This window comes from Morchella sextelata (genome assembly GCF_020137385.1).
Source record: "Morchella sextelata strain SCLS chromosome Unknown scls_22, whole genome shotgun sequence".
NCBI classification, from domain to species: Eukaryota; Fungi; Ascomycota; class Pezizomycetes; order Pezizales; family Morchellaceae; genus Morchella; species Morchella sextelata.
In genome coordinates this window covers 791,026-804,431 of record NW_025408637.1, presented here as the reverse complement: position 1 = coordinate 804,431, position 13,406 = coordinate 791,026, and the positions used below count along the sequence as shown (strand labels likewise).

Here is a 13,406-nt window from a genome sequence, read left to right as displayed (position 1 = left end):
GGAGACTCGAGCTGAGATCTTTCCAGCTCCATTAGTTCTAATCCGACAGACACTTCCATTATCAATCTGACTCATCATCTATCGAATATTCTCCTGCAGTGCCGGGACGGGGTGGTTATCCGCTTCCGCATATGTAGATCAATGAATGACAAGGCTTGCATTCTGTGGGTACTCAATTTCACTCTTCGATTAGCTTGCTCCGAACATTTGTAGCGGATATAAGTAAATTCTCACCTGAGGCTGATCTCTTCCCTACAGCTAATCATCAGGGGAATAATCCCTGCACGAGTCCTGCAGTACTGTGCATGTATGATCACAAATCAGATCTGCGCATGGCGTGCGCAGATGGTGATTTGGCAAGAAATCTCCACCATGGATCATCCCACAGAGTAGGCCGTGCCAACGGATAGATGGTTCCGGTATTATAAGAACCTACAGTCTCGTAGCGGTTTTGAAAGCTTTCTTTAGCATCCTATCCAAATATTCTTCTACCGTCGAATTCGAACACCGTCGTATCAGTGTCCCTACCGGACCTAAGTGCTTTAGTTTTCGGAACTGTCTCCACGAGTGGTAAGTGAGCAAGCCCACGAGAGAAGAAGGCACCCCGCCCGACTCATCTACACGAGAGATCTAATATAAAGTAGATCGGACATCTTATCCCCTATATTGCAACTATCAGATACTTAAAGTTCTTACTCCGCCGCTGGAACCCAAACCTAACGAGAAACTCCTTCCAACCTGAATATGTCTTGTGCCGAGCAACGGGTAAGGAGCACTCCGCGTTGGCGTTTTCCGTTGCAGCCTCCGGAATCTTGCTGATACATATCAATTACTTATTTAAGAGCACCCAAGGCCCCACGTCTGCAATCGAATCAGACAACGAACATGAATCGGACCAGAGTGAGCTCGAGAAGTACCTAGTATGTGCAGCCGAGAAGGGTGACTTGGAGGAGGTCAAACGCCTTGTGAAAGCTGGAGCGGACGTGATGGGGCGCTACTTCCCACCGCTAGGGACTTCGATATGTCACGGATTAGAAATCCTAAAAATATTTAACGACCGACCGCGAGCATTAGTCCGTTTGATTCATTATTTCGGCACGCGAGAGACTGAAAGAGGCGTACAAGAACTCGGCTGGACCCCTCTGCAGGCTGCTTCAGCTGGGGGTCACCTTAGCACTGTGCAGTTCTTAATAGACTCTGGTGGTGATGTCAATGACCCAGCAGGTACCGCCGCCGGTCGGACTGCGTTGCTGTGGGCCGCTGGAACTAACAACCTGGAGCTTATGCAACTGTTACTTGATCAGGGAGCAAAGATCAATGTGCCAGCCGCGCGGTTAGGGAGTGTTACCGCTCTGCAGATGGCAGCAGAGCGTGGGTGTGAAGAAACTGTAGATCTACTTTTGCGCAGGGGCGCAGACATAAATCAAATCGCTGGGAAGAATTTCGGGAGAACAGCCCTGCAGGCTGCATGTAGTCAAGGTCAGCTACGTATGGTTCAACATCTTCTTGATCGTGGCGCACTTATTAATAACTCCTCATCGGAGTCTTCTGGCCTGACGGCATTATCAGCGGCAGCGGGAGAAGGCCATCTGGATATTTTTAAGGCTTTAATCAAGAAAGGCGCCGATGTCAATGAGAAGTTGCAGAATACACGGGACCAGACGGCACTACAGGCGGCCGCAAGGAAAGGGCATTTGGAGATTGTGAAGCTTCTTCTCGAGCACGGAGCTGAAGTCAACGACGATGTTGGAAATGTTGATGGAAGGTCGGCATTGCAGTCGGCTGTCGAGCAAGGAAACAAAGATATGGTCAAATTACTCATCGCCCGAAACGCAAATGTCAATGAGATTGCAGGGTATCAAAACGGTACGTCTGCATTGCAGGCTGCTGCTGCGAGCGGAAACATCCAGATGGTAGAGCTTTTGCTCGCTGCCGGTGCGATTGTAAATCAAAGTGCAGGAGATAACAATGGCAGAACTCCGTTGCAGGCGGCCGCGGAGAAAGGGCACCTTGATATCGTCAAACTACTTATTGCCCGGGGCGCAAGTACCAACGAGACCCCTTCGCCCACCAGTGGCCGAACCTCATTACAAGCGGCGGCGAGTAAGGGACATATGGAGATTGCCCGCTTGCTTATCGACAATCGTGCGGAGATCAACGCGCAAGCACCCGCTGACGCGTTCACCGCATTGCAAGCGGCGGCATCTGAAGGCCACCAAGACATGGTGCGCTGGTTAGTGTCGCTTGGGGCGGATGTTAACGCGCCTGGAGCAGAAGGAGAAGGACGAACAGCATTGCAGGCAGCGGCGGAGCATGGCCATGTAGAGATTGCTCGCTTTCTTCTCGAGGAAGGTGCTGAGGTCAACGCGAAGGCATCGGCGAGTTATAAGGGCGTAACGGCGTTACAAGCAGCGGCCCTGGGAGGACACATCGATGTAGTCAAGATACTTCTCGGCGCCCCTGGAGTCAGTGTAAACGAACCATTGGAATACCAAGACGCTCAAACTCCATTGCAGGCGGCAGCGAAAAGTGGGAATATTGATATTGCGAAGTGCCTACACGCTTCTGGTGCGGATATAAACGCAAAGCCTGCGAAAGACGGCGGTCAAACAGCGTTACAAGCGGCGGCAGAGCAAGGTCATCAAGAAATGGTGCGATGGCTTCTGACACTGAAGGCGGACATCCATGCAAAGGGTGCAGAATGGCGTGGGGTAACCGCTATTGAAGCGGCAGTGCGTGGGGGGCATAAGGAGATTGTTGCGATGCTTGTATCGGGATCCGGAGGAGTAAGCATGTCACTAGCGTTCGGTCTAGCTGCCAAACAAGGGGATCTACATCTCATCAAAATGCTACACTCGAAAGGCGCAAATGTCGACGGAGTAACTGAGGGAGAGGAACGAGATGATTCCAAATCCAATAGCCCACTGCAAGCGGCGGCGACACGCGGGGCTTACGACGTGATTCGGTTCCTCCTAGACAACAAAGCCGACATTAATGTGCCAGCATTAAGAGATGGAAGGACAGTATTACAAACGGCTTCGGCGCGTGGGCATCTACAAATTGTTAAATACTTGTTGTCAAAGGGGGGCGATGTCAATGCGGTTGCATCAGAGACCGGTGGGAGGACAGCATTACAAGGGGCTGCGGAGGGCGGGCATCTCGATGTTGTCGAATATTTACTGTCAAAGCAGGCGGATGTCAATGCAGTAGCTGCAGATGTTGATGGCAGAACAGCGCTCCAGGCAGCGTTGGAGAACAACCACCGTGAAGTTGTGTTACGCCTCCTCAAGGCAGATGCCAATGTTTACGACACTATAGGTGACAATGGACAAAGCGCACTACACAGATTATGCGACGACGAAAATCTGGGTCTATTTCGTGCGTTGGTAGAGACATGTGCGGAGGAGACTTTGAACTTGAAGGACTTCTCAGGATCTACCGCGCTCCACCTCGCAGTCGAGGGTAATCATATAGAGATTATAAAATGCCTCCTCGATATTCAACACTTAGACATGGAGATATGCGACATACTGGGCAACACACCTCTCAGAATTGCGATAGAAAAAAGCCATAAAGGAACTGCAAAGCTTTTGCTCACTAAAGGAGCAAGAACCGACGGACTTACACTTAAGCAGCTGCACGTGGTTGCACATATCCTCGAAGATAAACATACAGCGCCCATGGGAAATATGAATGACGATCAGCATTTTATACTACTCTGTCACAACCATAGTAATGGCACGCACGTTAAAACAACCTCCCGCGAGATGTTTAATGTTGATGAGTGGGAAAGGAATCCGAAAACATCCATCCTCTTTCCTAGGTAGGATAGTCACCCTTTTTCCATACGATGGATAGTGTGGAAAAGATATAAGCTGATTGATACTGGTGTGAAGCTCGTATCTACAGCGTGAGGACTCTGAGATTTATAAGAGCTTTGTAAAACCGAGTTCTTTCGTTTTCAAGGTAGAATACCCGGACATACCGGAGGAGGGATCTTTGATCAAGTGGGCCTGGGCTCCATTTATCAAGAGGTTGCAGTCTGGTGTAGAACTACATCCGTTCCGAATCGGAGTCCCAACCAATCAGGATATGAAATCGGGAGGTAAGAGTCCACGCTAGCAGCGGTAGCCGCTATGGGATAGTATATTGATTGAGAATCCTAGTTTTCTTTGTTCCATATATTCGTTTGGATTGGCCTCGCATATACGTTAAGGCTCCGCCTCTCTCCATACGTGATACTGCAGCGCCAGGCAACACTAGCCCCGACGTCAAAGGATTTACTTCCAACGAACGCATGATCGAAATTTCGTGGATAATGGCCAAGCGAAGTCGTAATGAGAAGGAACTAGCCAGCACAATGCAGACTATCTACTATAGAGGAAACCTTACCTGGAAAGCTCCCTCTATTCCTGGGAGTGCAGCGGAGTTTGTAGTATGGTTTCTAGTTGATGTCTGCGATCATTGGACTGCGTTGTTAGACAAAGCGGCGCAGCAGCTTGTTAAAATAGTGAGTTATGAGACTCACAATACACCATTCTCAGCTTCACCCCAGTTTACTAACTATTTTCAGCGTGATTTTCAATTAGCTGCTGAGGGAAGAAATCCAGACGTAATCAAATCTCTACTAACACACAGTCGTGAATGGTATAAGCTTCGAGAAACGCTGCGTAAGCATGTTACGCAAGCCAGCGATCTCTTAAAGCAGTTCAAGGAAAGGGAAGCATTATTTGGTGAGTTGATATCAACCATCAAAAAGCCGAAAAAAGACCAATTTGATAAAACCCATAATACAAAAATGCTTCATGGAGCACTTTTATCTCCCGCCGCCATACCGCAAGATTATGATTTAGTTGCGACGGAGAATGAGAGATTATTTGAGACCTGCGTGCCCGAGCCTGGCATGGTAACTCATGCGGCTGCACAGGTGATTACAAGGAATGCCAAGAACCTACAGCACATCATAGTACCTCGACCTCGAACTCCTAGATTACCTCCACCATCTCCTAGGGTGGATCAGGCTGGCCAACCTGCGGAGCTTGGAGCTCTTGAAAAAATCTGGGAATTAGAGAAAAGGGTCGATTTTCTGAAGAAGGATTGTGAAAATCGTTTGTCAGACCTCGATAAAGAAACAAAGGAGATGATCGAGCTTGTGAGTTGCATCGACCATGCCCCTGCTTATACAACCATTCCGGCGATACCTAACATGTAATATAATCCAGGAGTTTAATCTCGTCTCTATATACGAAGCAAGGAAGTCAGTAAAGATGTCAGAGAGCATGAAACGTCTCAGTTGGATCACGGTGAGTTTAACCATGCGAGTACGGGTACCTACACTGACAATGTACGAAGTTTATTTTTCTCCCTTTGATGTTTGTAGCTGTAAGTATTAAGTAACGCCAAACCATGGGGCGAGAATCTCACTGACTCGACTGACGAGATATAGGGTTTGTTCGGAATGAACGTGGATGTTCTCGAAGTCAATCCTTCATGGAAATGGTATCCAATCTCAGCAGCGCCTTTTATGGCTTTTGTCATGTTAGCGTGGTTCTTATTTAAATGCACATCTGTCAGTGTGCCCCATTTCCCCAAAATAAGAGGAAAACTGACCGAAGCATTAGATTCCGAAATTCTACAAGTGGCACAAGACGAGAGACCCTGCATCAGTTACTCGTAATCCTAGGGACTTCTTTGGAAGGATGAGGAAATGGAAGCGGGACGAGGAGATGGGTTATGGGACGAAGGAACATAACGACTAATGCTACTCTTTGGGAGGTGAACTTGTCATACCTCTTTTGGAATATCCTCTTCTCCCCTCCGGCGTAAACATAACGAGGAGATCTGTCTACACCGGGTTTTTTTTACTTGTATGGCTTTATATATTTCAAATAGAGAGCTGTTCTCTTTTAACTGCTAAATAACTCTCATCATCTCCGCCATACTGTTCTCTCTTCGCGTCCATCCTTAGCCGTTATATGGCTCATAACTTATTCCTGTCTATCCCAGATTCCATGTCCCAACCTGCCAGGCATAACCATACTCTCTAAAGCACCCCACATACCTCGTAACCGTGCACTCTCTATCCCTCCCACAACTTAAATAACCTCATTGCGGAGGAGTCGTCACAGGTCACACATCGTTTGTGGTCTTGCTGGGGATTAAGGCCCGGTTGGTGTGATTGGTGGTGTGATTGGTGGTCACCTCCGAGACATGGATTATCCCTCGGTCTCTTGGCAGGTGTGGTTCGGAGGGAGGGTATAGGTGCTGTTTTGCGCTGCTGCTGCTGTCATCGTTAGGATCTGGCGGGTACAGAAAAGGTGGCATAGCGTTGGCGGGGATTATGAAGGCCACCTATCTACATATATATTCTCTCAATACTAACAGATTCGGACTCATGAACAGATATCGTGGTATAAAATAGGTAGAGCACAAGTCGACGCAGAAATCCCCCAAGAAGAGACATGGAATGTCACTCGGATACTGTTTATCACCCGGCTTGTCAGCTTATTCCGGTCTTGGCATGGTGCAGGTCCGGGGGGTGTGCGAACGGCTATATGCTTGAGGACTTATAGGGGTACGGTATTGATCATCGCATGCGATGGATTATGGTTTCGCTATGTGGTGGCATGGTCGATTGTTGATGCCACGGGTGTAAGTTTAAGGTTGACAGTAGAAGGATTTGTTTCTGTTTTTTTTTTTTTTTTTTTTTCGCGATTGTTACGTACTAGGCGCTTTACTATCAGAAGAAGACTACAAACTCCAACTACCACACACCCGATATAATATCATGTTACAGCCTTGCGCTGTCAAGACTACAGTATGTAAGTACTTCGGCGATGTCGTGAGTTGGTGCTAATCTCAATTCGGCTTGGCATGATCTTGACCAACTAATAACAACAAAGCCAGCCGAACCGATAAATGGTACGACCACGACCACGAGTGGTGGAGAACTAAACGCTGCTGTGCCCGCATACCTACGTTTCCTCCCCCGTCCTGTCGCGTCGGGCATGTTTCCTCTGTAGCCCATTCTATGTATTACTAAGCGCCAAGAGCCGAGCACCAAAACGTCTGACTCGAGACGAAGTTGGTGATTCCGATTCGTTGGCCCTACTATACTACCTACGGCCGCTGGATGCTAAAATGCAAGAATAGAACACCAAAACTCACCGCAATAATGTCTCGAAGACGATAACGTCAGTAGCGTCAGAGGTTGTCAGGATGCACTAGTACCAATAGGGCTAGGCGTTCACTCGAATGATTTACCGGGGTTAGGGTTATCTATACTCAATTACGTATGTGTCCGGAGTGGTGGGGGAAGGTTCGCTGTTCCGATATGCTCCCAAGCGTTTGGAAGACTTTGGTTAAGGTAGCATATTGGTGTGCAGAATGATTTCGGTGATGAGGGGGGCTGGGTTTGTGGCCGGGGGCGGGGTTCGGTGGTCAGAAGGACGTACCTGGTCACCAATGGGGTGTGCCTTATGTCTTCACTCCTCACTTATATTTGCAATGTAAAGCAGAGGGTGGGTAGAGTCAACTTGGATGACGTGACGGGAGTGAAATTAAAGGGACGAAGCTGATGAGAACTTACATGATACTTATGGAAATATAGCAAAACCTACCATAATTTTATTTCCGCGGTTGCCAAGTTTTGCGGGAAACGGATTGAATTTATAGAGAGGTATTTGTAGGAAAAATATAGGTTTGTTTTCTTTGAATGTTGGACGTGTTTGTAAGGATGGAATTCCGATAGGGTCGAATTAGTTGTGATAGATTTTTACTATATTTCTATAAGGGGGTTTCAGATGAATGTTTATTTGGCCTGGTAGAGTAGAACATGCTACCAGGAGTCTATCCGATCATCTCATCACCAGAATCGATTCTCGTCCTCATGGATAAACAATATTGTACCCCAAACCAACCGAAAGCCTTAGCCATAAACACCGTCTACCGCTGACTGACTGATAGGGCGCAATTGATGAGCAGGTCAGAATATCATCTATGCAGTTAGAAAAGTATCTATGGCCTATCCCCCCTCTCCTCTCGACGTGGGTAATTATTTGGGGCTGGTAGTAATAGCATAACGAGAGATCAAGTACGTCGGAGATATAGGAGAAAATAAAATGTAAAAATCGAACTATTCTAGATCTCCGCGGCCGCTCTATGTACTATAGGCATATCTGATATCCAACAACGCACCGCAAGTCCTACGACAGGAGGACTAGTATTACCTGTCCAGCGCCAGTCAAGGATGTCATTCTCTACCCCCCTACTCAAAACAGCTCAAAGATTCTGGCTACGGCATCAGATAGTGGCCTCTGAGCCTCTAAAGAGCAAAATTGAGACGTCTTCCACCACCGGTCATGACCGAGACAGTACGAAACTACCACTCCACCACCAGCAGAAGGTACAGGAGACGACATATCCACACAGAATTGGAGTCGAAGTTTTGTTGGATAAGTATCCCGCCCCCAGCAATGCATGGATACTCGTCTGCAGCCCGGACACACCTTACACCTCGGCGTCATAGATGATCACTCGAGAGGCGAGTGATATAACATGATTCTGTCATTTAAGAGATGTGTGTGTATTTGTGTGAAAGTACTGACCTATGAGCCTGATAGTCTCTATCTAGCTTCGTATATAATCTTTTGTATGTGTACTAAGTCATAATCTAATCGTACTGTAAGTAACTCTCACCCCCGAGGACTAGCTGTGGCGTGGGGATACGACAATTGGTGGTTTTACTTGGGTTCAAGAGAATCAAGGTTCTTTATACCCATTTTTGCTTTGCCCTTAACACCTTGGAGTATTCCTGGTCACTTAAATTTTTTTCGCAAGTCTAGTTACCGATTTTAGTGTGCTTTGTCATGTTGTGCAGCATCTATTTCTGGCCGGATGCCTTGTTTTGTCGCCTTTCTAGGTGGAACAAACAATGGATTTTTGTATCGTAACAGTGTACTACAAAGGTTTTTAAAAATCCCGTTGAAAGTCTTCGTCAATCATGCTCAAACATACACAATTTCTTCGGTATATTACCTACCAGCGCTAGTGATGGCCACGAGACAAGACGTCTCGAGCTCTTGTCTCGAGACTTGCCTACAAGATCTGGCAATACAGCGATTATGGAAGGACAAATATCTTGACACGAGTCTGAGGTTGGTCTCGAGACTGAATGCAAGACTTTGGCACTACTTATTTAGTGATCTATTCTCCAAAATCTTGAACTTTATGGATCACGTGATTATACTTCTGTCTAAATTCAAATATTCTCTCAATTGAAGCCGTTTAGTGCTATTGAATACGAGATCACAATTATCTCCCGGTACTCTCGAGACATCTCGAGACTCCCGAGACCTATCCCTCACCAACTGGATACGAGACGAAACAACTGTCAATCTGGTCTCGTCTTGTCTCGTAGCCATCACTAACCAGCGCCAGTTCAGTCAGTGGAGCACTATCCTAATCAAGACATAGTTACAGTACAGCACCTAACTACAAATCAAGAGTCTCCCCCGGCAGTAATGATAGACCTGTCTTTGGCTTCTTCACCTCTATCCCTGTGATAGTCCCGCAACACCACTCGCTCACCAGACGAGTGATAAACCACGATTCCAAGATTAGAGAAATAACACTTCCACACAGCACAAATCCCAACAGTGCCAAAACGTACTATCTACTTCTTGAAACTCCCTTGATTCACGTTATTCCAATAGCCTTTGTTAGTCATATCTAGTGTTCCGATAATATCCCGCCAACCAACACCCGGGCCCAACACCTTCCAACGGGAGTGATATCAATCACCTCCGATACCGAGGAAACCCACACTCCAAATGCGTCGTTTCAGTCTTGTTACCATTTTTGATCGATGTATACCGTGATGTTTCGGATTGCGTTCTAACGGGTACATAAACAGACAAGTAGATGTGAGTCGTATTCTGACGGGAATACAGCAACTTCCGTAGGAAGGCGTAGTGACATCAGTCGACTAACGCCATTCTGCTTTTTCCACCCCCGTACCTGCTCCAATATGGTTATATCTCACGAGGATTAATACATTTCCACCAGGTTATCACAGCCACCCCTAGGCCTGCTTCAGTTCCCAACGGTGAACCTAAAATACCCACGCAATTCCACGACCTCCCAAATCCCAACCATAGACCCTCTCGATCAAACATAGCCAGCGTCTTATTCGGCAATTTAATCACAAACTTATGCTTGAAGATCGTATTACTCCACGTAAACTGTGTATCATTGAGACCAGGGTTATGGTTATGAATCGAGTGATCATGTAGATTATGTTTGGGCTCTTTGAGGTATAAAGTAGTCCGGGATTCACGAAGTAGAATCTTCGACTTCTTATGGCTAGTTGTGGCGAGTTTGCCATAGTCGGACTACTATAACTTCGTCCAATGCTGCTAAATACTGCATGCAGCTATGTCTTCTCCGATCGAATCGGGTCTGTTTTCGTATGTTCAAGAGGTAATTAAAGAACTATCATGTGGGCATGTGTCGGCGGATCCCGGTAACGAGGTATTCTTGCGTTCGGGAAAGGAAGTCATTTGGCATGACAGGAATTTATGTACGTTATGTAGCCCATACAATGATTTTGTGCTTGTGATGGGGTTGTACAGAAGTGGTTATGCTGACCAGCTGCAGGCTGTAATCTACATGCAGTACGAGATCGTAGAAATCGGCGTAGACTATATGGGCCACACGTATAACGGTCAACAGGAGAGTCATGGCCATAGTGGTCTGGGAGGAATGGAAGAGACTGATTGGGTCGGGCAAAAAGAATACAGGATAAATAAGATAAGTATATATATATTCTACAAGCTGGTTCTGGTCTTTGATTGGTGAGGATAATGAAATAAGGAAGAATGAAGAGTGTCACTAAATACATGTAGACGCCCTACCGACACAATAGGGCCGGTGTACAGTCAATATAGGTGTACTGCCGCTGCGCTTCCCTGCTAAAGAGGTGTACCGTCACCATGGTGCAATCGCCAAAAACATATCACAAATACAATTGCAAAACACTCCCAAATAATACCTACAACATATCAAAATCACAAAAACGTATAACAATCACCGAATAGCAGAAGGACAAAAAGAAACAATAGCCTCCAACATAACATTTCTTTTTCGCTGACTCCCCTATTCAATAGCTCGAGGAAAAGAAAACGTCCAAAGGGCGGCCAGTTAGGACCTTTAAAATACACATTGTATACTCTTTCCATCTATACACTGATTAGATGTGCCTCGAATATGCCAATATACATACTTGACGATCAATAAAAAGACGAGATGTTTATATGTAGCACCTTTGACGGACATGCCGCCCTCCCGTTCAAGGTAGCATCTCGGTCCAACTGGACTTCTTCGAGAGCGAGAGGTCCTGATGGGAGAATAGTCTCACATAGAACCAAGTCTGAGTGATCAAAGTAAACACTAGCATAGCATAGACCAGTCCTCTTAAATTGAAACAGCCTTGAAACACAGCCAAAGATAAACTCTCCACCGCGAAGGATGCTATCACCACCTCTTCGAACAAGGAGTCCCCCTTGCCCAGCACAACCATCGATGCATTCACGACAATCATCAGGACAAATATCCCCGCGCATACCGCCGCCGTAAACCAGAACGCATCCTCAGAGGGCACCCTACGTTCAGGTGTAATTGTCGGGCTACTGTCCGGTAAATCTAACGTTTGGTTGGAACCCGCTATGTAGTATACAATCTCGAGGATTAACCAGGAGACGAGAAGAAGTGTTGCGAAGGCGAAGTAGTTCCCAATATTGCTATATCCGCAGAGCTTGACGTATAGAAGAGGTCGCGAACTAGAGAAAAAGGCTTTCAGAGGTGGTCCGTTAGCGGCCTCAGTGAAGTTTGCCTTCTCGCGGCCGTACGCAGTCCCTTGAATGGCGCGCCTTAGCCTCACCATACCGCTGACCGCGGTGTGACCGTTCTCGGCGTTGTCGCGTATATGGTACCAGATCTCCACTAATAGCAAGGGCGCATCAAGGAGAGGGGCATAAAATGAAATGTGAACGTGAAACTCGTAGCACGGCAGAATCCACAGTGACCTATTTAAGGGACGTGTGACATATGTAAAGTTGAGAGATACGAGTGCCCATAAAATGTTGAAAGGTGTGACCCAGACATCGCAATGGGTGACACCCAACCCGGGCATCACCCGGGTAGCACCCGGCGGGTATAGGTTGGGTACGGCCTTTTCTTCAACGGGTCGGGCCGGGTATGGCCTATATTTTGACCCGGGTATACCCAGCTATTTCATCGGTGAGAAAAAGGCACTTCATAATTAAAAGAATTAATACATTTCAAATCCCCACTATAGTAATTCTCAAATATCTCCCAAATTACATGAAAGAAATAGTATACCCCCGGATTTATACCCATATAAGCGACGGGTTTACCCGGGTAAAACACCCATGAGTTGGGCCGGGTTGGGTACACATATTCTGAGGCCGGGTCGGGTTGGGTACAGACTCTTTTGATACCCGGGTGTACCCATTGGGATGTCTGGTGTGACCTGACCAGTAGCCGGAGGTTTATCGCTTGCATCAGGTCGCGTATCAAGGGGGATGCCCACGAGAGCGCTGTCCCTCAGATCAAGCTTATTTATTCCCCCTGGTTCTGAGTCCGTTAGCCCCAGACTGCCAGGAGGAACCCCAGCTCCGGAGGTAGACAAGATGAGGAAGGCAGAGAGGATCGCAAGGTATAATATGGAGGAAAATATAACTTTGGCATATGTCATGGCCGGCAAAAGTGATTCTATGCTGCAGTGTTTCTTCGTGCTGTACTTGTGAGGTTTCGCAATTGCAAGGGGAAAATTAAAGTTTGTTTTGAACTGTAAGTACTGGGATCCGGAGGACTATGGTGCGGGGTAAATCGGAGGGTGCCCAGAATGTAGAATTTGTGAATAAAAAATATAAAGAGCTAGAACCTATCGGGTCACTCCTAACGCGAGAGTGTTCTGGTTAATGACAGGTGTTGATTAGAGTAATGACAGGGATTATTGACAGGGATCAGGTTCGACAGAGGCTTTGAGACAGCAGCGAACATAAAAAAGAAAGTTCGGATGACTCCGTATATATATCTACCAGTGAGTTCGATATCCAATATCGCCATCAATGTAATGACAGCCTGCGTACATCCTGAATTGTCGATCAACCTTTGACATTGCTCCGCTGTAATGGTCATGACCCCACTCCCCCGCAGTGCTGCTCACTACCTCCTTACGCCAAGACGGCCTTGGATTTCAGCATTAAAAATGGGTCTAAGAAGATTCCGAATGTTGTCATATACTTAGGCATGCAAGTAGCCGGAGTACTAATCAACCTTCGTTTTCCGACCGTATCTGTATTTGTTTGGGTATAGTTGGGCTG

The 13,406-nt window shown here is 46.9% G+C and overlaps 3 protein-coding genes across 3 annotated transcripts; 2 read left to right on the top strand and 1 right to left on the bottom strand.

The window, feature by feature from the left end:
- Nucleotides 1-744: 744 nt before the first annotated feature.
- Nucleotides 745-5,759, top strand: H6S33_007119 (uncharacterized protein; the record flags this gene model as incomplete). Its single annotated transcript, XM_044838466.1, has 9 exons — nucleotides 745-765; nucleotides 843-3,823; nucleotides 3,897-4,105; nucleotides 4,167-4,510; nucleotides 4,574-5,152; nucleotides 5,223-5,303; nucleotides 5,353-5,382; nucleotides 5,447-5,569; nucleotides 5,622-5,759. The coding sequence occupies 9 exons, from the start codon at nucleotides 745-747 to the stop codon at nucleotides 5,757-5,759; spliced, it is 4,506 nt and encodes a 1,501-aa protein (XP_044689283.1).
- A 451-nt stretch (nucleotides 5,760-6,210) lies between these two features.
- On the top strand, nucleotides 6,211-7,022 carry H6S33_007118 (uncharacterized protein; the record flags this gene model as incomplete). The annotated part of the gene is made up of 5 exons (XM_044838464.1): nucleotides 6,211-6,237; nucleotides 6,297-6,317; nucleotides 6,403-6,651; nucleotides 6,797-6,821; nucleotides 6,907-7,022. The coding sequence occupies 5 exons, from the start codon at nucleotides 6,211-6,213 to the stop codon at nucleotides 7,020-7,022; spliced, it is 438 nt and encodes a 145-aa protein (XP_044689282.1).
- A 4,325-nt stretch (nucleotides 7,023-11,347) lies between these two features.
- On the bottom strand, nucleotides 11,348-12,775 carry H6S33_007117 (uncharacterized protein; the record flags this gene model as incomplete). The annotated part of the gene is made up of 2 exons (XM_044838463.1): nucleotides 11,348-12,000; nucleotides 12,529-12,775. The coding sequence occupies 2 exons, from the start codon at nucleotides 12,773-12,775 to the stop codon at nucleotides 11,348-11,350; spliced, it is 900 nt and encodes a 299-aa protein (XP_044689281.1).
- Nucleotides 12,776-13,406: the final 631 nt, after the last annotated feature.